The following is a 26,926-nucleotide window of genomic DNA, read 5'->3' as shown; positions in this document are numbered from 1 at the left end:
AAATAAGGAAGCATATACAATAGAATACTGTGCCGGAGTGTACCCTCAACCAAGAGAGCTCTAACCCAAGAAAATGATCGATCATGGTACAGAGGCTATGGCACTAACCAAGACAAGAGAATAATGGTTTGATTTTGAAGTGTTTCATTTCTAGAAGAGGTGAATACCGTAACTGAAGAGAGATTTCTAACCTTACTAAGTGTAAAGTAACTACTGAACAATTACGGTGCAGCCATTAACCCTTCGAGCAAAGAAGAAATGTATGGTAATCTCAGTGTTATTAGGTGTATGAGGACACAGGAAAATGAAGAGAAAATAAGTCAGATTATTCCGTGTCTGCGACGGCAAAGAAAAAATGAGCCGTAACCAGAGGTGGGGGGGGGGGGAATCCAATATAGTGTGTCTGGCTAGATAAAAGACCTAATGACTCTATACCGTCAGTATCTCAATGAATGGATGATTTTAAACCAAAACGCTCCACATAGCAAACGAACATTCATTGTCTCTGTACATATTTATAGCTGTAGTAACTAGCAAAGTCGGGATGGCCTCTGCACTCCAGCAGGAGCGGGGTAGTGACTCCCAGGACCAGTTAGAGAGGGAGCCCCTCCACGCGCCAACGAGAGCGGGGGAGCTGCTCCCAGCGAGAGCGGGGGAGCCGCCTCCAGCGAGAGCTGGGGAGCCCTTCCCCACGCCAGCGAGAGCGGGGCAGCCCCTCCCCGCGCCAGCGAGAGCGGGGGAGCCCTTTCCCGCGCCAGCGAGGAGCCCTTCCCCGCGCCAGCGAGAGCGGGAGAGTCCCCTCCCCCTCCAGTGGGAAGGGGGGAGCTCCGCTATCAGGCTTAGTTTTAATTAAATGCTCATGAAGCCTTTTCAAAATCAAAAAAAGTCTTCAGGATATGAAATAGTTCATGGCAGAGCCATGTCGGCTTCAAATTTTTCTTTGTCTCCGAGCAGAAATGCTAGAAAAGGAAAAATACATCGTGAAGTGAGCAGTGACAAGTGGAACCTGGAAGGTAGTCTGGAAAAGCAAAACAACAAGAATGTTGAAGACTAAAAGTTGATTTATTTGAAAGGATTCCAATAGAAAATACAGGAAGAAGAGGGAGACAAAAATGAGAACGGGGCGAAGAATGAAAGAATCCAAAAAGAACTAATGATAGGTCGTTGATCAGTTTAGGAGAGGTTGAATTTGAAATAAGAAATAAAGTCCATTATGTCGATTAACCAAAAATGAAGATTTTGCAGAATAAGGTGGAAACTATGCAAAAGTAGAGAGTATGGAAGGATAAGAAAAAGATTTGAGTTTCTTCATTCTGACGTAAGAAGAAAAAAAGGCCGAAGAAATCTTCATAAGAGAAAGCAGTTTCTAGAGCTGTAGAGGTATTCTCAGAAAGTCTTCAGAGAAGAATTACGTGTTTTCAACACATACACATTCTCTCTCTCTCTCTCTCTCTCTCTCTCTCTCTCTCTCTCTCTCTCTCTCTCTCTCTCTCTCTATTCTAATAGAACTCCTTAAAATGAGCAAAATAATGGAAAGAAAAGGGGGAAATCTTTCAAGATTACAAATTTGTTTCAGCTTAAGAATCATCTTTTCCGCTGAAGAAATTTGGAAGATTCCAGATCTTCAACACGAATCGAGGAGCAGTGTTTGGCATTGCTATAGTCTTCTAATATTTCCGTAATTGTCTTCACAAATATATAGAAAATTTTAAATGAAGATGGATGCAACTAGTAGAGAATGAACACAATAAATGAAGACTTAGAAAAGAACTTGAAGATTTGTCTACGATTCCTTCGTAGCTCTGGCTCGAGTTTGGTCTTCAGCCTTTATGATGGAGGCAAGGGGTGAATCCATCGCCACGTTTAGCAAAGAATTCACCTTACTTTATGGCGACTTCAGGGAAGAACAATAAAAATGTAAATGTATATGGTCATTTTATACACTTTTGTGATATTATTTTGAGGATTTTCGGTTGCTTTATCCATTTATTTATATAATTTTTGAAGTAGATGATTTCAGCTGAAGATTGAGACGACTCGTGAAATCTAACTGAGACCCTTTGCATCAGTAGGCGTAGATTTATATATATAACGGATTTTGAGCGAAGCGAAAAATCTATTTTTGGGTGAGATAGCCATGGCGTCCTGATGGAAGGATCCTTTTTGGTAGCTTCCTTGGGTAATCACTACTAGGATTTTCCCAGAGAATTAAACCACAAGTTATCACAGAATTCTAACTTCTGGAGCGAGTATCCTAAAGGTTTCCCCTTAAGACATCGTGTAACAACAGGGGACACGCATGTATAGACGTGCCACATAGCTATCTGCACCCCATATAGAGTTAACGCTTCAATATGGCGGACAGGGAGTGGCTGGGAGCTGAGCCGCAGCCGATCTAGATGTGGCGATATCGGTACTCGCGATGTAAACAGACGGACGCCATTGCTTTTGATGACGTCACGTCCGTCCTCATTCCGAAAGTCTGGAGCTCGCTCATCACCATGATACAGCGGCGCAGGGCGGGACCTGATAACAGACAGGGTGGGTCCATCAGGACGCCATGGCTATCTCACCCAAAAATAGATTTTTCGCTTCGCTCAAAATCCATTTTTTGGGCTCAAGCCATGGCGTCCTGATGGAAGAGTACCAGAGAATTAGTGTATCGTGGTAGACTTTTTCCCTTTATAAGTGAGTGCTAAAACATTGAGCCGAAAGCATAGTGGTCTATACTAGAGCTACCGTGAGGCAGTTGCCTTCCTGCCCCCCTGGCATGGAAGTCCCCACGGGCTATGCTAAGATCAAAGTGGTCATGGGAAGGCTATTCATATAGGCTGAAGGAACAATGAGATCCATAAGATAAGTCAGAGCGATTTGGTATTCGCGTCGAAACAAACTTGAAGAAGTGGTGGTTGAACACTTCGTGTATGGAGTTGACTCATCTTCATAATTGAGTAAGTATTCGCTAAGGAGACTTACTTGCTCTATATAAATAAATGCCCGGAGTAAATCCTGGCATTTTCCTTAACCAGGAATAAAGGGTAATAAAACTATGACAAATAGTATATTTCATAGTAAGAAAGGAGCAAGGGAGACGCACAAGTAATAAAATAGACATTTTATTATATAATTGCAGGTAAATCAATACATGTCATGCAATAAATAGTAAAAAACATTTACATTGATAAAAATGTACATAGTCATAAAGGCGTGCTCTTGAGTCTGAAAGGGAAGAATCAAGTATTAGTAGGCACTCGTTCTACGGAACGTTAGTCTTTATGTAACACACGTCATGCACGTGGCATGTAGCACTCATGTGGTAATCTACTATGACATTTCACCTGAGGTAAGAACAGTTAAAGAAAACACAAGGTGGTTTCTGCTTCACTACGTATCACTTGAGGGTCAACATAGGCACCCGACGAGTTAGAGTCCCTAATAACTCACTGTTCTAAGCAGAGTTCAGAGCAGGTTTCATAACACTACCTGCGGCTACCACAAAATGTTTCACTTCGTGCACTTGTTTCGCATAATGTTTAAAGAAAACACGCGAGGATTTCCAGCCTGTATAGTTCTTGAGGCTTTCGAAATCCATACTCTGAAAGAAATTCAGAGACGAAGCGACTTTCCTAGGATCATGACCAGCGGGTATACTGTCTGGATCCGCTCTGCGAATGAAGTAGGTGATTTTTGCTCTCAATTGTTTTAGTGACAGGTTGCTGCCCGATGTTTCTCCTTTGAAGAGTTGGCCTCCACCAAAGTTTGAAGTTCTATGAAGATAGACCTTAAGGCTCTCTACTGGACATAGAGAGGCATCTTCCTTCAAGGGGCATATCCTCCACGGGCCCCATCGTTTGGTAGGTAATTCGTTCTTTGCGAGAAACGTCGGATCAGGGAAGAGGGAGAGGTCTCCTGAATCATTGAAAACGATATGTCCCTCTTCTCTAGATAGTGCCACTATTTCGCTGACTCGGGCTCCCGAAGCTAGAGCGAAGAGAAATATAACTTTCTGAGTCAGGTCCTTAAGAGGGCATGAATCATTGTCCAAGTTGGAGGCGAAGTGGAGAACTTTGTCTAGAGACCAAGTGATTGGTCTCGGAGGGGGTGCCGGTCGTAAACGGGCACAGACCTTCGGTAGTTTGTTGAAGATGTCACTAGACAGATCTATTTGGAAGGCGTATGACAAAGGTCTGGTCAAGGCCGATTTGCAAGTAGAAATCGTGTTGGCTGCCAAGCCTTGTCCATGAAGGTGAATGAAGAAGGACATGCAAAAATCTATGGTGATTTTCGAGGGGTTCTTTGCCTTGACGAAGGAGACCCATTTCCTCCAAGACGATTCGTATTGCCTTCTCGTGGATTCGGTCTTGTATTCCTCGAGGAAGTCTAGACTCTTCTTCGAAATCCCAAACCTTTTCTTAGCGGCTAGGGTGAGAAAATCATGAGATGAAGGTCCTTGATTTTCGATGATGAAGCTAAGACAGTCGACTTCTGTATTTGCTGGGAGAGAACTGGGTCCGGGAGGGGGATCAGCGTTGGCTGCATCTCCAGGATCAAGGGGTACCAGTTGCTGCGGGGCCACTTGGGAGCCACTAGAGCTGCTGTCCCTTTGAAGGTTCTCAATTTGGAGAGGACTTTCAGCAGAAGGTTGGTGGGAGGGAACAGGTAAATCTTGGCCCATCTGTTCCAATCCAAGGTCATGGCGTCCACCGCTTCCGCTTTGGGGTCCTCGTACGGGGCTACATATCGAGGAAGTTGATGGTTGTCGCTCGTTGCGAAGAGGTCGATCTGGAGTTCTGGGACTCTGTGAGAGATGAAGGAGAATGATCTTGCGTCTAGAGACCATTCCGACTCTATCGGGTTTGTCCGAGATAGAGCATCCGCTGTCACGTTGCAGAATCCTTGTAGGTGAACTGCAGACAGGTGCCATTTCTTCCTTTCTGCCAGACGGAAGATTGTCAGGAGCACCTGATTTATCTTGGGCGATCTTGAGCCCTGGCGATTGAGACAACGCACTACCACAGAGCTGTCCAGGGTCAGGCGAATGTGTACCGACGGGGGCGGGGAGAGTTTCTTCAGCGTCAGAAGAACCGCCATGGCCTCCAAGATGTTGATGTGAAACGTCTTGAATAGGGGAGACCAAGTGCCTTGAGCCTGTTGTTGGTGGGAGTGACCTCCCCAACCCTCCAATGAAGCGTCCGTATGGATGTTGAGAGATGGAGGTGGGTGTTGGAGAGGAAGGGACCTTTTTAGGGCCCTCGCTTCTGACCACGGCTTTAGAAGAAGTCGAAGTCTGCTTGGGAGCCGTCTCTTGAGGTCTCTTCGAGCGACGGATGCGGAACGTCTCCAGACTCCCGCTGCATCCTTTAGCTGTGCACGAAGCACTGGGTTTGTGATCGAGGCGAACTGTAGAGAGCCTAGAACTTGTTCCTGCTGGCGTCTCGAGATCCGTTTGGATTTTAACAGTCGCTTGACGGACCCTGCTATTTCCTTCCTTTTCTTTGCTGGAATGGAAAGGCGGTGTGACTGAAGATTCCAGTGGATGCCTAACCATTGGAACTTCTGAGCTGGAGATAGGCGAGACTTTTTCGCGTTTATCTGGAATCCCAGGTGTTCGAGAAACTGGGTAACTTTTCTGCAGGATTCTATACAATCCTCGGGCGAGGGCGCCCACACTAGCCAGTCGTCGAGGTAGGCCATCACCTGGACGTTTCGGATGCGGAGCTGTTGTACTACTGCGTCCGCTAGCTTTGTGAATATCCGAGGGGCCACGTTGAGTCCGAAGAGCATGGCCCGGAAGGCATAGCTTTTCCGTTGGAGTCGGAATCCTAGGTAGGAGGAAGCGTGATGGTTCATTGGTATGTGCCAGTATGCGTCCGCCAGGTCTATCGAGACCGTGAAAGACCCTCGAGGCAGGAGGGTTCTGATCTGTTGGAGAGTCAGCATCTTGAACTTGTCGTTCGATATGAATACGTTGAGGGGGGATAAGTCCAGAATGACTCTGAGTCTGTCTGAGTCTTTCTTGGGAACACAAAACAGTCTCCCTTGGAACCTTGTGGACTTCACCCTTCTTATCACCTTCTTGTTCAAGAGGTCTAGCACATATTCTTCCAAGAGGGGGGTTGAAGGTTGGAAGAATTGCTGGAAGGTTGGGGGTGGTTGCGCCCAGCTCCAGCCCAGACCTTTCTTGATGATGCTGTGTGCCCAGGAGTCGAAGGTCCAGCGATCCTGGAAGTGGCGGAGTCTTCCTCCCACCGGAAGCACTTCATTGCTTCTGTGGTCCCGAGGACTTGCTGCCTCGGCCGCTAGCTCCCTGTCCTCCTCTGCCTCTGGAGGGCCGGCGAGAGGAATCTCTGCCGGAACCCCTGCCTGAGCTTCTACCCTTGGGACGAAAGGTAGTGGAGTGCTGCTCGAAGGTGGGGTTGAAGGCCGGTGATGAGGGCAAAACCGGCTGTGGGACCAACTGAAAGGTCTGTGGCGGCTGAGCGACCACTTGGGGAGTAGCGGGTGCCGGAAACTGGCGTCTGTGCTGACGTTGCTGGGGTCTATGCTTCGACTGCTTCCTCTTAGGCTGAGGACCGTCATCCTGAGAGGGCTTTCTCTTCCTAGACATGCCCCATTTGTTGAGAAGGTTCCTGTTCTCAGATGCGGCCTTGTCTGTGATCTCTTTCACTAGATCAGACGGGAAGAGGTACTTGCCCCAGATGTTGGAGGCAATCAGTTTCCGGGGTTCGTGTCTGACAGTGGCACTGGAGAACACGAATTCTCTGCAGGCTCTACGAGCTCGCATGAAATGGTACAGATCCTTGACTAAGGTTGCCATGTGAGATTTGGCAAGGACCATGTAATGGTCAGGGACTCTGGTGTCACCAGCCATTACGTCCATCTGGACCTGGAGAGTGAGAGATGCTGCCAGCCTCTCCTTCGTTTCCTGTTCCCTACGAAGGAGGTGTTCGTTTAGCTTGGGGAGGTCCTCATTAAACTGACGTCCAGCAACGTCAGGATCTAGTTTGCCCACCACGAAGGTGTGTTGCACATCCTTCCAGTGTTTGGTGTCGGGCGGGGTGGCTGCGGAGAAAGGTCTGCATTCCTCCAATGCAGGGCAGGATTTCCCTTCCTCTACAGCCTTAAGGCAGGCAGCGAAGGCCTTTTCCGTGAAGGGTAGCATCACTTCATCGGGCGCAACGTAGGTGGGGTACTTCTTGCTCAGAGCCGGAAGTCCAGAGCAGGTAAAGCCTCTGCTCTTAAGCGCTTTGGCAAGCATAGCCTGGGCCTTCGAGAGATCGAACTCTATTTTCTCCTTCGGTTCGGTCTCTTCCTTTGAGGATGGTTCTGAACGTAGACGGACGTAACAGTCCGGATACGCCTCAAAGCGGGGGAAGAACTCCACTTCTTCCAGGGGTATGGAACCGATCTTATCGCTGACGAAGATCTTGTCATCAGCGATGACCATATGCTCGGCGAACCGCCACGGATTGTCGCTCGAGCATGCGGGGAGGTCCTTGATGGAGATTTTGCGAGATTCCTTGGAACCTCCCATCGACCGAATGATCTTGTGAGTTTCTTGGAGCTTCTGCTCCATCATGGATTCAATGAGCCGAATCATATCCTGTGCCGTAGGTAGAGGAGTCGTGGTGGAGGACGTAGACGGGAGAGACACTTCCGTCGGTGTAGGAGTAGGAGGGGGGATGGAGGGAGGGGCATCCTCCTTATCGGACTTGGTATATACTACCCGGTCCTCTTCTTCATCATCCTCCCCTTCACCCTGGGCCATAAGGGTTTTCTCGGTGTCCTCCGAGATCTCTGACATGTGTTCATCATGTTCTGAATCCAGGTGACAATCACTCATGGACTGAGCCATGACAGTATCAGGTTCCACTGTGATCTGGACGACGGGGATCTGTTCAACTGGGACCACTGAGTCTGGTGAGGCCTTTGGGAACAGCAAAGACCTCATTTCTTCTGTGGCTAGGTATGGTCCAGTGGCGTTCTTTTGAAAGCCACGTACCCACTTGCGTAGGTTGTCCCAAGCAGTGTCCCGAATCTCCGCTGAGGGAGGGTCATAGAATGCTTTCTGTAGGCATTCTTGGCAGACCGAACAGGTGGTGGGGCCCCAGTACTTGAGATCCCCTCTCTTGTGAGCACAAGGGGCGTGTGTCCTACACGCCGTGTGTCCATAAAAGTGTGGCCGACGGACCGCGCAGAAGTCGTGGTCACACTTGACGTACTCCTCCTGTAAAAGAAAGAGACGATGAGTATTGTAGAGTCATAATAAGGCTCGTATATAAAGTTAATTATTAACAAGTTAATATTAACATAAGTTAATTGTGATGCACAGAAGGGTGGGTGAAAGGAGACAGACGCATGCCTCGTGTAACCCGCCCGGCTGGTTGCCGTAGCATCAGACAGTCCCAGGTGGCCGTAGGCCTCCATGGAAGGTGTCTTGATAATGGGAATTCCATTTAGAATTACCATATAGACTAGGCTTGAAATCTTATCAAGAAAGTCTGGGGATCATGAGATCCTAGTAAGGTTCCGGCAACCAGACGTGCCAATTACACGTAGCGTGCTGGAAAGATGGAACACGCAAGAAGACAGAGTGAAAACTGAACAAAATGTACGATTCCGTACCAATTTGTCTGCGTTAACAAGCCGTCTAGGTGCGGTTTTTAGGAGCTATCGCTAGTAGAGATAGCTGAGAGAAGGGGTGCAAGGCATCTTGCCGCCTCCGGACTGGTCCGGCATACCCCCGGCACGCCGGAAGCCGCTCGAGCAGAGTTTCTGGCATTCAAGAATGATCATTCTATGGTCAAAAGAAGCCAGGGTGGCGGCAGCCGGTAGCGGCGGCCGCCGGCAAGGAGCGGCGGTTCCGGCAGCCGGAGGCAGTCGGAGGGTGACAGGGGTAAGGATAAAGGAGCATAGCCGGGGCCGGGGGCCGGCAGCTAGTGCCGGCACTCCGGGAGGGGTCGGCAGTGTGCCGAGGCTATGAGGGAATGGAGAGGCCACGGCGGTAAGCCGGCGGCCGGCGGCGATCCCCCGGTACTCGGGGGAAGGCGGCAAGGATAAGGAAGTCACCCGTAGTGGCGGTAAAGCCGGGGTAGAGGCGGCAAGGGACAAGCACCAAAGATGGAGGTGGGATGGCAAGGCTGTACTAGCCTAGTCAAGACACCTCTGGAAAAGGTACCACCATGATAGAGGTGAATCTATCATCCTAAGCAGGAGCCGCAATGGCCGGGGCTAAGGCAGTCCAAGAGAGGACAGGGTGTACCCAAAGAAGGGGTGGAGACTCTTCGTGTCGACCAAATGATAACTGACTCCATAGCACTATGGAGGGACTATGTATCAGAGCGGACAACACTGGGAGCACCACGGGGTCCAGCACTCCAGCCTAGGGTGGAGTGTAGGACAGGGGACATATGAAGCCTAACCTACTGGTAGGTTAGGCTAGGCAAGAGATAGGTTGGGGGGGGGAAAGGGTCTTCTTATAAGAAAGGATGGGTTATGTACCAGAGCGGCCACCTAGGAAGGGAGATGCTCACCCTAACCTATAGTAGGTGGACCAACTGAAAAACGGTGCACGCGTATATTTCAGCAAGGTACATAAACCAGCCCTCCCAACCTAACCTGGATTAGGGTCGTTAGACCCTAATCAAGGAAGGGAGAAGACGTATCGCAAGGAAAAGGTCCAGGACCGATTCAGCTTAAAGGAGGTGATCCTACCTTTAAGGTCCGCAACACTAAGGGAGGGGTCATTCCCTTAGGTGGGGAGGCGATACAGTACTCTGAGGAGTCTTGTCCTATCACATGTAATAGGATACAAGATTACCAGAGGGAAGCCCTAGGGCTAGGGATGAAGAGAGCATATAGGGGTCCTATCATAAGGTTAGGTTAGCAAGGCACTCAAGATAACCTACCCCCTATATGGTCCCTGAAGGCGAAAAACACTTGCATCACTGTCAAAGGTATTGTAAAATAATGCCAAAATCTTCATAACTAACACTAGGATCACTGGAATATCATGCATTAACACTGGTATAGGCTCACTGGCCTAGGGGCTAATCAAAGCCTACTGGTATGGGGTCAGCGAAGACCCTAATTAATGCGTCAAAAACACGATATAAAGTTCCTAGCTATGAAGACTAAATAACTAATAGCGCTGATTAGTAATTTATATACCGGTAAGGCTGTTGCGGCTAACTAAATAAGGCATGCAAGCAACAGCAGCGTCATAAAATGGCGCTGACCGGTCTGGCAAAGCTCTGCCACAATTATGCAAATATCTCGAAAAGTAAGATTTACTTTAAGGCCAGAGCTTATTTAAACAATACTTTAACCTTCGTACTCAACTTTCCAGAAGAAGGTGAAGCTGACGGTTGAGACATAGCGAGGATGCAAGTAGATAAAGTCGCACAAAGGGAAAAATACGTCCAATCGAGCGAGCTACTAGCAAAGGAATGAGGACGGACGTGACGTCATCAAAAGCAATGGCGTCCGTCTGTTTACATCGCGAGTACCGATATCGCCACATCTAGATCGGCTGCGGCTCAGCTCCCAGCCACTCCTTGTCCGCCATATTGAAGCGTTAACTCTATATGGGGTGCAGATAGCTATGTGGCACGTTTATACATGCGTGTCCCCTGTTGTTACACGATGTCTTAAGGGGAAACCTTTAGGATACTCGCTCCAGAAGTTAGAATTCTGTGATAACCTGTGGTTTAATTCTCTGGGAAAATCCTAGTAGTGATTACCCAAGGAAGCTACCAAAAAGGATCCTTCCATCAGGACGCCATGGCTTGAGCCCAAATATATATATATATATATATATATATATATATATATATATATATATATATATGTGTGTGTGTGTGTGTCTGCTTGTGTGTATATATGTATATATAAACACACACACACACACATATATATATATATATATATATATATATATATATATATATATATATATATATATATATGTGTGTGTGTGTGTGTAAATATAAATGTGTGTCTGCGTGTGTGTATGTATGTATATATATACACATATATAAATATATATACATATATATGTGTGTGTTTATGTATATGTATATATAAATATTTAAATTTTCATTGAAGGCTTTAGTCAATGTGTTTTCCAAGGTCTGTAGACCTTGGTGTATCCTAGAAGAATCCTCGTATCTCCTCAGCTTCTTTAGATTCTCAGGCGTACGCCTTGTGGTAAGGAGAGGGACTTCTTAATATTACGTCCTCCTGGTAGGACGCACTTTTAAGAAAAAAAAATATCTATATATATATATATATATATATATATATATATATATGTATATATATATACATACATATGTGTATATATATATATATATATATATATATATATATATATATATATATATATATATATATATATATATATAAACATATTGGAGTAGGGAGACGCGTTCTGTTTTTTCATCCATTTATTTGCGCCGACGTTTCGTATCAGCTTGATACATTTTCCAGGCTGAAACGATTAAAAATAAATTGCATATAAGTAAAAAGATACACACAACGTTTACCAACACCTAAATTAAAAAGCTTTTTAATAAATTAAGAATAAAAACAGAGTAAAAACAGAAACAGTGAAAGGGCTTGGAGCGAATATAGAGAAACAAATTAATTCAATAATAATTATTATAATAATAATAATAGAAAAATATATAATAATAATAATAATAATAATAATAATAATAATAATAATAATAATAGAACGAACAAGACACCTACCCACAGCGGTAGCGTAAGGAGAACTGACATGAAAAATTGTTATGGAAGGGAATGTAAACAAAACAACAGGTAATTAGGCAATAAACAATTGGGTGGAAGACGACTGGTGGTTAAGAGAAGGTACAGTTAGCTTAATCATTATTGATTCAAGGGTGGTTAGCTCGTCTATATGTCGGGTTCTTCCTATTATATTAAAATGACTGGTATCTATGTGTGTTTTGCAACTTTTACTGTGATTTCTTATGTTAGATTGTTCTGGATTTGATAGTCGACAACCCGTTCTATAGCTAATTCCCTGATGAGAGGAAATTCGGACTTTTAGCAGCCTCCTGGTGCAACCGATGTAAGTGCCAAGATCACATCTGGGACAATTATACTTATATATCTCCATATCAGAGGGAAGTTTTTCATACAAACACCAAGATCAAATGTTGTAGTTGTGTAATCTTGTCCTACTTCGGATGATGCTTCTTGGCTGCACTTCAAACATTCTTTATATGTTTTGAGGTCTGTAAATGCTGCATTAATCATTGGGTGACACCCAATAGTTGTGGTACAGTTTGGAGTATTGCCAGTACTAGACACAGATCCCCATACAGTAGGAATAAATTAATTCTCAAAGTGCATATGACGAGCAATCGTTTAAAAAAAAAAAATCTTGTAAATCTAGCTTTGATGCTGTAATTTTTAACACATTTTGAGGGCTTCATGAGGGTTGGTCTTGACAGTTTTCTCTGGTGTTATGGTGCTAACTCTTAACGTGGACTTTTGAATCTACTCTGCTTTTTCTTTGTTGGGTATCAGGAATAGATTTGGACAGATGAGTGACTGATTTCCAGGCATCATGTTTCCAGAATCCAAAACCCTGCATGAGAATTCCAACTGTGCTTTGAACTGATCTAGCTCCATAAACATCAGACACCAGCTGATCAAAGTTATCCAAGTCGCCATGAAACGCTGTTGTGTTATGTTTGCTCCTTATTAACAAAGTGTTTATCTAACAAAATATTAAATTACCTTATGTCTAGACTGTTGACTTTAATTATCACATTTAAAGAAATGCTCCTGCATGCTAATCTTTGTTGTCAGGATCATTGAGAAACTTATTTTAAAAAACACAAAAGGAAAATACCCATTATGTAATTTCATTCTTCTGTAAGTCTTAGAGGTCATCATCGGTTTTGACTTTCAAAAATGTTCTGTTTGTTTGAAGAGCAAGTGTCTGGCAAGGTATATAGGAATATATGGATATATTTTTTCCCCGATCATGCTGAACTCTCCCCGTCCCTCGGGTAGGGAGAGAAGTAGTCATATCCTGGGAGTCGTGGTTAGCCTGTGTCTGCGAATCTATCTAAATATTTAGCCGTCATTTTTGACAGATCGGGTATACTAATTTCTATATAAATTTTTACTTGAATATAGCTCGTAAAGTGGTTAGGACTGCCAGGACACATCCCACGGTTCACAGTAGGCATTACCTAAGGACATTAGCTGCGTTTCTTTGGCTCTAACGGCAATTTCATCTGGAATGGAAATCTAACAAATTCAAGTCTTCCAACACAAACACACACCAGCGTTCATTTACCATGCTTGGTTACCCTTTGAAATTTGATGCCGTTTAAAGCTTGTAATTATATATATGTATATATATATATATATATATATATATATATATATATATATATATATATATATTATACATACATACATGCATATATATTCACCCCCACAATCTCCCCCAAATTGCCCAAACTACCGTTTCGTAGCTAGGCAAGGAAATGGTTTGGGAAGGGTTGAATCTGTGTATATGCATACCTATCTAAATATTTAGTCGTCATATTTGACGGGTCGCATACTCTAGTATGCAAGAAACTTCTTTATCAGCTTATCAATGTTAATTTTACAGGAGTTTTAGTATTTTGTGTTTCAATCTTTTTTTTTTAAATCATAGAAGACGGAATCGTCTCAAGTCACCGATCATCCAGTAACTAAGAAAATAGGTTGCGTAATTTACGCCCCCTTCGATGTCAACTACGGATAAGTAGATTTCGTTTTAACCTGATTTTTAATGTCTTTTTATACATGATTTTTTAGATTTATTTTCAACCTTATTTTTTATTTAATTTTAACATGATTTCTTTATTCATTTTAACCTGATTTTTATTTTATTTCAACCTGATTTTCTTTTAATCGGGTTTTCTTATTATCTTCTTTTTCTGTGCATTGTTCATCGGTTATGGAATAGATATCGATTCACTTTTGGGAGACAATTGCTATAAAAAATTTTCTTCACCACGCTGGCCAATGCAGATTTTAGTCTGATCCCTCTTAGAAATTCAATCTAGTATGGGTGACTGACTAATATAGCTTCGACGATCATTCATATATATATATGGGATCCGGACAGAATCCCGACAGCCAAAATCCCGACACCCAATATCACGACACCCACAATCCCGACAGACCAAAATCTCGACAAAAACCAAATCCCGACAGACAAAATCCCGACCAAATATATATATATATATATATATATATATATATATATATATATATATATATATATATATATATACATACATACATACATATAAGTAAAATTAAAAAGGATACTATCCCTCTGTTCCTTTGCTTTCTTGATTCTTGCTATCTACTCTCTATGACTTACTCTTCCCCTCAAAGGGCTTAAAATCTATTTCATATATTTGGGGTAACAAAATTAACTGTTCTTTATATACAATGAAATATTCGCATGGATATAAATTTGAAAAGTTAAAACTTTATTGAAAGGATACCCTGCTAAAGGACAAATATAAATGCATAATGAAAAGATAATTTCACAGCATAATGAAATATTCGACTTGGATAAAGAATCTAAAAAGGTAAAAACTTTATTTACGGGATAAATTATGGTTTATTCCTCGAAGATAATCTAAAACATTTTGATGATGTTGTTCCATTACCTTAGTGATCATTTCTTCACGAATAAGTGTTCTCCTTTTCTGTTTAGGTTCTGGTTCCCCGCGAAGAATGCATTCAATTTGGTTGTTGACTTGTTGCTCTTCCTTTTGTAACTCTTCAGTTATATTGTAAAGACCTATATGAGCTCCTCTAATGTCCCATCTCCTGTGCCAAGCCTCAACTGCATTCTGCGTACGTGGAAATCCTGATTGCATGGAGTCATGTACTGACCACATAATAGGAGGGAATGTTGGTGGCGCGCGAACAACAGAGTTTGTTGTTGATGTTAGTAAATTCACTTTTAGAAGCTTTAATTGACGCTAGTTCCAAATCAGATATTATGCATTCTGGGTTCAGATAAATTACATTTTCGTCAGCAATGTCCGTCAAATCTTCAAACAAGCGTTTATACAAGACCTCACTCTTCCCAGTCATAAAAGCATACACAAGTGGAAAAACTGTACAATTTCCATGTACCACATGGGCATGAATTGTGTACATTGGTAGAATATTATAGGTACAGTTTTAAAAGTACCGTCCACTGATGACGTCCACTAATGACGCAAGTTCAGATGGACGATCACAGCACCTGATCCGCTTTATTATCTTTCTTATGGCTTTTTTCAAAAGCAGACATGGCATAATACTTGGATTTGCAGCGGTGGTGCTTGACTGAATAATTTGGGTCGCCTTATCTCTTGTGAATTTTGCTTGTATTTTTATTTTATTTCTTATTTTTGCTACACTATCAGTTCTTGCACAAGGAGCACGATTGTGCTCTCCAAACTTTATTGGTAATTGTTCTTCGTTCACTGCTCTTCCTTTGCAGTCATTAGATTTTCGAAATTCACAGCACCAGTAGTATGATTCTTTCCGGTTTTTATCTTTAACCATCAGGTATCCACGTACGTTAATTTTATCTTTTCCTTTTATAGAAGGAATCTTTTCGCAAATTTCCTCTTTTCTATGGGTGGTTTAGCACCGAGATATAGTTCAAATATGAAAGGTTAACAGCCAACCGAAACACTAATTATCATAGACTAGTTAGGTGTTTTAACGTTAAGAACATACCAAAGCACTCACATTTAATTTATATTAAAGGCCTTGTTATCACTGGTTTACCGTTTAAATCTCTCTATCTGTATGCATATATGTATTCCTGTCGGGGTTTTGGCCTGTCGGGGTTTTGGGCAAGTCGGGGTTTTGGGCAAGTCGGGGTTTTGGCAAGTCGGGATTGTGGCTGTCGGGATACTGGGTGTCGGTATTATGACTGTCAGGAATCTGACCCAGACCCATATATATATATATATATATATATATATATATATATATATATGTATATATATATATATATATATATATATATATATATATATAAACGTATATATATATATATATATATATATATATATATATATATATATATATATATATATATATACAGTATATATAAGTATATGTATATATATATATATATATATATATATATATATATATATATATATATATATATATATACTTATATATACTGTATATATATATATATATATATATATATATATATATATATATATATATATATATATATATATATATATATATATATATATATATATATATACGTATATATATATTTATATATATAAGTATATATAAAGTATATATAAGTATATATATATATATATATATATATATATATATATATATATATATATATATATATATATATATATATATATATATATAATTTGTATATATCTTCAAACTGCATAACAAAATAAGCATATGTATATTTAAATCTTCCAGATTATGCGTCAACTTTGATCTAATACTGGATTTGTTCCCATATCTGAAACTAAATGCGAAAATGTATCTTTTTTTCACTAAAACATTTTTTTTTTTTTACTAAAACACATTTGATGTGCTTTAATAACTAATAAATTCATCATCATTCCAAGTGCCAAATTACTCACACGAAAACTTTATTCACAAAATACATTTTAATCTGTATCTAAAAAAAACGTTTAAAAAAACAATATTCTTATTTTTTCTACTCCAATAAAATATTGAAATGTGATTACAATCTAGCCTAATTAATAATAAAAATGAATAATGATTTAACTCATCTCCCCGAATACCCCGGGCTTCTAATTTCATAAGCTAAGACTTTAAAGCATTACAAAAATAACAAATGAGTTTTGTTAAACATTAATTTCCTTGGTGTCAAATGACATTTGTAAATATGACGGGTATAGGAAAATTCTGTTATGTTTTCCAAACAATCATGTAACCTTTATTACAGGTAAACGTTATGTTGTATATATGAATATATATATATATATATATATATATATATATATATATATATATATATATATATATATATATATATATATATATATATATATACATATATATATATATATATATATATATATATATATATATATATATATATATATATATATATATACATATATATGTATATATATATATATATATATATATATATATATATATATATATATATATATATATATATATATATATATATATATATATATATTGCATATATATATATATATATGTATATATATATATATATATATTTACATACATATTTATGAATATATATATATATATATACATACATATATATATATATATATATATATATATATATATATATATACATATATATATATATATATATATATATATATATATATATATATATATATATATATATATATATATATATACATATATGTATATATATATATATATATATATATATATATATATATATATATATATATATACATATATATATATATACATATATATATACTATGTATATATGTATATATATAAATGAATATATATATATATATATATATATATATATATATATATATATGTTTATATATAGATATATATATATATATATATATATATATATATATATATATATATATATATATATATATATATATATATATATATATTATGATAGAATAGAAATCAGGAATGAATATGTTAAATTTTCATGATATTACTAGTTTTTCTTGTATCGAAATAATTCATTTTCACAACGAGAATAGTCTCTCTTATGTTATACATTATCATTGTCAATATTGAAATGTCATTCATAACTCACAGATAAATTGACTTAAGCTATAAATCTAGCAATATGGTTTCAGATTGATACCCAGAATATATTAGCAACATAACACATATCCCTGTTTCCTTGAAATCAATTTGAAAATAGAAATAAACACACATCGCAAAATGAAAAGATTATCAAATTACTTCTTCAAATATTATCAACGCCCCTTCCTTTCTTTATTTTATTGCGTGAGTGCCTGCTTTTATTTTTTCTCCATAAGTTAGTAAAGAGAGTTCATAATGCATTCCTTTCAAACAGTTCCGGGAATGATAGTTGCAAGATTAAATTCGAAAATAGCTCGGATGAATTTTGTTGAATTTAGTCTATGTACACACAGCTAGTAAAATAATTTTATAATTAATTAAGCTCTTGTGGACTATTTGGTAACGTAGCTGAGTGGTGATCGCCAGACTGGGTTTGAGTCCCGCTCAAACTTGTTTGTTCCTTTAGTGGCTGCAACCTCACCATCCTTGTGAGCTAAGGAGGGGGTGTTTGGTTGAGTCTGTAGTACCCTGCTGAGTCATCAGCAGTCATTGTCTGGCCCTCCCTTGACCTAGCTTGGATGGAGAAGGGGGCTTGGGTGCTGATCATATGTATATATGATCAGTCTCTAGGGCACTGTCCTTGTTAATTCAATTTCACTGTCCCTTGCCTTAAACTCATAGTTATTTTGGTCGATGTAACCTCGCTATCCTTTTGAGCTATGGCTAGGGCGTTTGGGGGAGCCTATAGATCTACCTGCTGAGTCATCAGCTGCCATTGCCTGGTCCTCCCTGGCCCTAGCTTAGATGGAGAGGAGGCTTGTGCTTGATCAATCTCAAGGACATTGTGTTGCTTTCTAGGGCAATGTCGTTATCCTTTACATCTGCCATTCAAGAGCAGCCTTTAAGCCTAAAACCTTGAGGTGATAACCCACCAGTCATCGAAGAATGGAGGAAGACAAAATTCTCAACTTGAGTCAGCAAAAGGAATCTCACAAAAACGAAAAAGAAAAGATTATTCTAATAAAGCAAACTGAAAAAAAAAAAAAAAAAAAACTCTTACCAACCAAAGAAGTAGGCAAAGGTCCCAGCTTGGAGGTTGCGTCAGAAAGTTTGCAAAGGGAAGTTCCTGCAAATATTTGCCAGAGGAAAGACTGGTTTATGGAAAGGATAAAGAGCCTTCGTGTTTTTTTTTCTCTTTTTTTGGATGAAAAGTAAGAAAAAGGAAGGTAGGAGAAATTAACCTTCCGAGAGACTAATATTGTTTCTAAAGAAACACATCGCATATGCACGTGCATATGTAATATTTAGAATAGTAATATTACATGTTTAAAACAAATGACGTAATATGTCATGTTGGTTGGAAGAGCTGGCCGTGAGATTTGCTATGGTCAACTCAAATTGTGTACAGGATGTAAGATGCTAAGTTGTCATTCTTTCTTAGTGTCAACACATTATCTCTTCGTGTGAAAGTTTTGTGACGTCACCGGATGCAGGTGTCTTCCGATTCCGTCACTTATCCAAATTAAAGCAAGTGTACGATTTTTGGGATATCAGTAATTTGTGCAGTTCTTATCTAAACTTCACCAGAATTGGTCATGTGGACCAACACAGCTTCCTCCAGTGATGGAGATGTTTAACTCAGTTGTTTATATACAATAAAACTTTAAAACCACTAAGATGTGTTCAATAAACCATTTAAATACATCTGAAAACAACTCATACTCAAATGTGTGCTTAAGACAGTAGCACACCAATAAATGGTGGCAGCGGTTTAAACTCAAAGACAGCGATTAAACTCTAAGAATTAGAGAAATATCTTCAAGACTTCAAAATAAATAGCTGTAAAACCAGAGATATATCTTCAAGACTTCAACATAAAAGCTGTAAAACCAAAGAATGATCTTCAAGACTTCAAAATAAAAGCTGTAATACCTGATAAAGATCTTCAAGAACTCAGAACTATCTACAAAAATCTACAATTTTGACTAAGTCCAACGGAAATGCTAACACCAACATATGTTAGTATACAAATAGAATCTTCAATCAACATCCTAGGAAACCCAAGGACTGGCATTCAACTATTGCAAAACATATCCAGGAAGACCTACATTCTACAAGAAACTAGAACGAGACATCGCTAACAAAACATCAAGAGAGAGAGAGAGAGAGACGACTCGACTTCATATATAAGCTAAGTACAAAGATTTTGTATTCATTTCAGTTTGTGCAGTGAAGTGTAGTTATCACAAGTCGTTAGTCAATTATTACTGGGGTGAGTGAATTCCTAAACTTTGTTATAAGAAACTCCGAATTCTCATTTAGAATTTTTCTTTCTTTGTGCTAATTCCTTTTTCTTTCATAAACTCTTGGGGGGAAATGTATTGGGATTAGTAACATTGTTGGGGGAATTTTATTATACATATGCGTTTACGCAGTGGGCGTCTGTACTCATATAGATATTTTGATAGGATTGAAAGGGGTCAAAGAGATAGAAAAAAAAAGAATACAGCAGTCATGGCTCCTCCTGTCAGCCCTACCCCTGGACCTAGTGGTGTAGGCCAGGCTAATCCTCCTCCAATTGTGACGCTTGTAAATGCCAGGTCAGCAATCCTTCCTTTTCAAGGCCGTGTCAACGGGTTCTTGCCACAAAATGTGGAGTCATGGATTTCATCCGTTGATGCCCATTTAAATGCCAAACAAATCGTAGATCCTTTTGTACAATTACAAGAAGCTAAAAGTTTTATAGATTTTTCTAAGGGGGATGCGAGTGCGTATTTAAGAGGTGTTTCATTTCAGGAAGCAGTTACTTGGGATGATTTCAAAGTTAGGTTACGCGCGATCTATGGGGGTGAGGAAGCTTTGGATGTAGTGTTAACGTTACGAAATACACTTAATCAAGCCACTATGAATCGGCTTAATGTTGTTGAGAGAGCAGCTCTCATAGCTGATAGGCTTAACGAATATCAGGACATTTTAGGTAATTCCACTTGGGTTACTAACGATAATATCTCCGTGAAAGATTTTTTACGATTAATGTATTTAACTTGCATGACACTTATGTTGCCTGAAGCTTTAGTGCGGTGCTTTGATAAGAAGTTAATGCCTGCAAGTACGGAATTGGATGTCTATAAACAGATAAAGAAGCACATGTCCAAGTGTCCAGATCTCGATCCCGTGTTAACTCAAGTTTTTGCTAAGAATGAAACAAAACCACAAACAGTGAACGTAATTAATAATCCAGTAGCGGGAGTGACGTGTTACAACTGCAAACGTCAAGGTCACATAAGCGCAGACTGTAGAACGAAATTTTGTTCAGTTCACAACACAGGATCACATTCTTACAGTCAATGTTACGCGCGTAAGACACAACAATATCCTAGAAATACACAGTCAATTCCACAGTCAGTTCCATATGGAAATAAAAAGAAAAATCCTCATTTTAACAATAAGAAGAAACAACAAAATGTCAATGCAGTTCAGAGTCCGAAACAAACAAACACTTCTTCAAATATCGCTGAGCCTGGGCCGTCAAACCAGACCTCGCAAAGTCAGCCTAATTTTCAGAATGTGCAGAGCAAAGCAAATACCACATAGTTAACTCTAGAGGGGAAGAGAGTGATGTTGGGTCAAGGTCATTTATGTCAACATCAATAGTATTGAATAATCAATTTAATGTTTTATCAGATAATTGTGAGACAATAGATTTTCCTATGGAACACACGGCCGAATTAAGTAAAACAGTGCATGCTCCCGTAGATTTGCAACGAATTCATACAATAATAAGCCAAAATGAGTTACGGCCAACCTTATATGCTGTAAATTTAGAACACAAATCCTTTACGTTATTTTTTGACTCTGGTAGTCCACGTAATATTATGGATTTGAAGACGCATCATTTGTTGTTTTCGAACTTTCCGATTGAAAAATCAGGAATCAGACTTTCAGGTATAGGAAATAATGAATTAAACGTCATAGGCATAACTCATATTCAGTTCAGAGTCGGTAATCGCACGTTTGCCGATACATTTGTTGTTGTGAAAAACATTAATATGTATCCAGCTGTAATTATAGGATACCCATCTATGGGAAATCAAAACATTATCTTAGCTCCTGCAAAGCACGGCGTGTATATCAAAGGGAAATTCTATAAGTCTTCTAATACTTTAAAGTCAGTTTTGGATAAAAAGGAGACGACAAATGTAACCGTAACGTACGTTGAAGAACCAATAACTTGTCTCACTAGTAAAGAAATAATACACGCGACCCAGCAGAATTCTCGTTCACCCGTAATATCATCTTGCACGCAATATATCGAACCAAACATACCTTCGAATTTAATAGTGCAAATAAAGAAAACACTACCGGGATCTGAAATATTAATCCTTTCCGATACTTTGAAAACCAACGGATTGTCTGTCACACAAGCTATTTATACAGTAGGCTCACATCAGCAATGTAATATCGAAGTCTGTAATCATTTAAATAACACTTTAGTAATTCACAAAAATCAACATATCTTGGATGTAGAAGTTTATAAACATCCTATTCTTACCGTTGCTGAAATCAATCACTCTAAATCAGTTGCGGATGAATCCCTTTTACGATCTATTAAAAATAAAATCAGTAAGGACATTCAAGACGAAGAAATTCAGCAGAAAATTTTTGAACTTTTAAATAAATATACAGATGTCTTTTCCACTACGGATGGATCCTTAGGGAAAACAGATGTGATCGAGCATCAAATAAGGTTAAAAGACAAACAGAAAATTATATATGTACCCTCGTACAGACTCCCTATGAAATTCCAGAATGAAATAAATGATGAAGTAGGTAAAATGTTAGAGGAAGGAGTCATTAGAAAATCAAATAGCCCTTATAATTTTCCTTTAATAGTTGTACCGAAAAAAGATCGAACATGGCGAATCTGCGTCGACTTTCGTCGTCTAAACGAGGGAAACGATCCCTGATCGATTCCCAGTGCCATGTACTGACGATATTTTGTCTTTGTTAGGTCAGAATAAATATTTTACCAGTTTGGACTTACTTAAAGGCTTTCACCAGATATCATTAGAAGAAGATAGTATCCCATACACAGCCTTCAGCACAGCCAGGGGACATTATGAATTTTTACGGATGCCTTTTGGTTTACGTTGTGCTCCTATAACATTTACAAGAATGATTAACATAGTGTCACCGCATGAAGCATTGTATGGTACCCCAGTTAGAACACCTTTCCATGTATTAACGCCTACAACTAATCTATCAAATCCTTTAAAAGAATGTATAAATGCAAGTATAAGTCGATATGATATCCTTCGAAAGAATTTAGAAGAATCACAAATCATAATGAAAAGGAATCATGATAAAATAGCGAAACCAACTAAAACATATACCGTGGGTGATAACATCTATATTCAAATCAATGTCAGAAAAGGGCTCAACTATAAACTAACACCTAAGTTTGAAGGCCCATTTAACATTTTGGAAATATTAACGGCCAATAGGTTTAGAATTCAAAACGTAGCCCAACCCACGGATGAGAGAATAGTACCATTGTCTCACATAAGAAATTAAAAAGAAGTGAGGAAAAATTTTAATTTTTGTAACTAAAAAGTTTTCTTTTTAATACAGGAGTAATTACATATATTTTTTCTCGTTACAGGTTTCCAAGATGAATTTTTTGTTGTTGGGAGTGATATTGTTCGCTCAGACATTTTTTTCGTATGGGATGAGTTCTAAGACTAAGAATATATATTTTAAATATGGAAATATAGTTGAAAGACAAGAAGACATTTTTATTACATCAACCAACGTAATTGTCGAAGTGCATATGCAAGCAATTTTTCTTCAAGAGAATGATGTCACTAGCTTAAGAACCGCCATTTCAAGGTTTTCTGCATCATTGGATGAGTTGCATAGGAGACATTTTCATTTGACTACTAAGAGTTTGCTTGGATCAACATTAAAAGTTGCAGAGATGCTATCTGATGACTTAAAAAATAAGACTGGAGAGACAGGATCTTTGGCTTATGACCTTTTGATGTGGACTGTAGGACACGAACAAAAAGAAAGACGGAATCCGTTCATTTATGCTGCATTAAGCATCTTTGGGTCTGTTGCAAGGTTAGGTTTAGGACTTTCCAATCGTCTTAAAATTAGTAATCAAAATAAGAAAATTGAGTTCTTGACTCATAAAGATGAATTGATTATGTCAGAACTAAGGGATCAGTTAGCTTCAATCAATAAAATTATGGATTTGTTAAATGAACATTCAGATAATATCGTTCAAATTATGGAAGTACAGGATTTGTTAGCAACATTAACGTATTATGATTCAAAGATAGATCACATACATAACAGAATTGCACATTTCATTGAGAAATCCAAGGATTATGTAGAAGCTATCACGTTAGCAACTAAAGGTGTATTGTCGCCCCATTTGTTGCCTATACGTTACTTAAAATTGGTTCTGGAGAACACTAGGGATAAACTAGGCTATGTTCCTTTGTTAGACGAACATAGGTTAGAATTTTATTACAGCCTAATTACAGTAAACGTAGATAATAACAAGGTTAGGATTACAATTCCCTTTGATTCTTCTGATGCCTGGCAATCTTACAGGATATCACCATTTCCGACTTTCATGACGAATCACTCAAATCCAGTAATATCCAGTTTGACAGGACACGTATTGATTTCCCCAGACAAGGAAACATATACGGTCATTAAAGACTTAAATCAATTAACTCACTGTTCAGACGCAATGGATAGAAAAATATGTACAGCTGACTCATTTGAATTCCGTAAAAACTTGATGGATTCATGCGAGTTAGGTATAGTGCTAGACGGTGCTCTCTCCCATACAAGTGAAAATTGTCTGGATAAGCTTTATCCCTTTGACAATAAAGAATTCAATTGCAGACTAAATAATGGCTCGTGGATACGATACGACAAGGACGGCTTCAATGTATCATGCCCTGACGGATCCACATCATTCAACCACATCTTCGTCGCAGCAGATGGCTGTATCGGGACTTCCCCGAATTCCATGGTGACTGGCCTACGGACAATCATCAGAGAACGAGCTTACTTCGCGAACTTCACGTGGACCTCTACAACGCCCGCACTTCCTCTCCCCTATAAAGGAAGTGTGGCGAAACGCTTAATGAAACTTACCGAAAAGGACCACCTGTCGCCGACTTACAAAGAGATTCTTCACCCTATATTACTAGCAGGTTTATTGGTAACGGCGTTGATTTTTATCGCCGTGAACATCCTTGTTTGGCGTAGGTTACGGCACAGCAAGCAGCTACAAAGGAACGAGTTGAATAGCCCTGACAATACCCCTTACTTGATCCAGTTCAAAGCTGTATGAGTGGCCACCTCATTCGCTAAGGGAGTAATTTGTCAGGATGATGTTTGTATGAAAAGCTGACTAGTACGCTAGTAATATGTAATTAAAGAAATTCTCTACATTTGCATTGTTAAAAATACATTTAAAAAAACATTTAAAAAAGTAAATAAAATAAAAAAGGATATAAATCATTTTTTTCTCTCGGCATCTAATAAAAATATATAAGCCGGAATGTTAAAAAAGAAAAGAGAAAAAAAAAAAAGAAAAAATATATAAGATATATAACAGAATCTATGGGCATCTAATAAAATGTATCAGCCCTATATACAAATATATATATATATATATATATATGTACGAAACCGTGGTACGTGTACGTACCAGGAATTTGTATTTGTGCACTAAAAATTGAGTATCTTGTTTCTGACAAAGGTAACAATTATTCTTTATCAAGTTACCGAATCATTTGTAAGTCAGAATTTGTTTTGTTTTTTTGGTACCATGTAATCATTTGCTAGCAATGTACCATATATGTGATCTTGGTTTTATCATGCATTTTTCTTTTTGCTTTGGTAATATCTTTTTTGTATGCATTATTGTTATTAGTTTTGATGTGCCTATTTGGACATTCGTCCTCAGTTGGATATAGCTAGTTTTGGACAATGAATGATACGTATGTCCAGTCACACCTAATAACCATGTTTCGGCTTGTTGTTAAATTTTTGTAAAAAAATTGAGATAGCTGGCCGAGCTTATGTAATATTTAGAATAGTAATATTACATGTTTAAAACAAATGACGTAATATGTCATGTTGGTTGGAAGAGCTGGCCGTGAGATTTGCTATGGTCAACTCAAATTGTGTACAGGATGTAAGATGCTAAGTTGTCATTCTTTCTTAGTGTCAACACATTATCTCTTCGTGTGAAAGTTTGTGACGTCACCGGATGCAGGTGTCTTCCGATTCCGTCACTTATCCAAATTAAAGCAAGTGTACGATTTTTGGGATATCAGTAATTTGTGCAGTTCTTATCTAAACTTCACCAGAATTGGTCATGTGGACCAACACAGCTTCCTCCAGTGATGGAGATGTTTAACTCAGTTGTTTATATACAATAAAACTTTAAAACCACTAAGATGTGTTCAATAAACCATTTAAATACATCTGAAAACAACTCATACTCAAATGTGTGCTTAAGACAGTAGCACACCAATACATACATACACATACACATATACTTACATATACACATACACACACACACACACATATATATATATATATATATATATATATATATATATATATATATATATATATATATATATATATGTACATACATATTTATTTGTACGTATATATATATATATATATATATATATATATATATATATATATATATATATATATATATACATATGTACATACATATTCATTTGTACGTATATATACACATACACACACACACACACACACACACACACATATATATATATATATATACACCCATAAATATATATATATATATATATATATATATATATATATATATATATATATATATATATATATATACATATACATATACACCCATATATATGTATATGTATATGTATGTATATATATATATATATATATATATATATATATATATATATATATATATATATATATATATATATGTGTGTGTGTGTGCGTGTGTGTG

At 38.5% G+C, this 26,926-nt stretch overlaps 1 protein-coding gene across 1 annotated transcript in view; it reads left to right on the top strand.

The window, feature by feature from the left end:
• Positions 1 to 16,957: 16,957 nt before the first annotated feature.
• The window catches only part of LOC137640679 (uncharacterized), a 59,272-nt gene continuing 49,303 nt past the window's right edge, over positions 16,958 to 26,926 (top strand). The window contains exon 1 of the mRNA XM_068373178.1: positions 16,958 to 16,964. Within this exon, the coding sequence (XP_068229279.1) occupies positions 16,958 to 16,964 (7 nt within the window). The remainder of the gene's footprint in view (positions 16,965 to 26,926) is intronic.

This window comes from Palaemon carinicauda, chromosome 1 (genome assembly GCF_036898095.1).
Source record: "Palaemon carinicauda isolate YSFRI2023 chromosome 1, ASM3689809v2, whole genome shotgun sequence".
Classification (NCBI taxonomy): Eukaryota; Metazoa; Arthropoda; class Malacostraca; order Decapoda; family Palaemonidae; genus Palaemon; species Palaemon carinicauda.
This window is presented reverse-complemented; position numbering and strand designations above follow the sequence as displayed.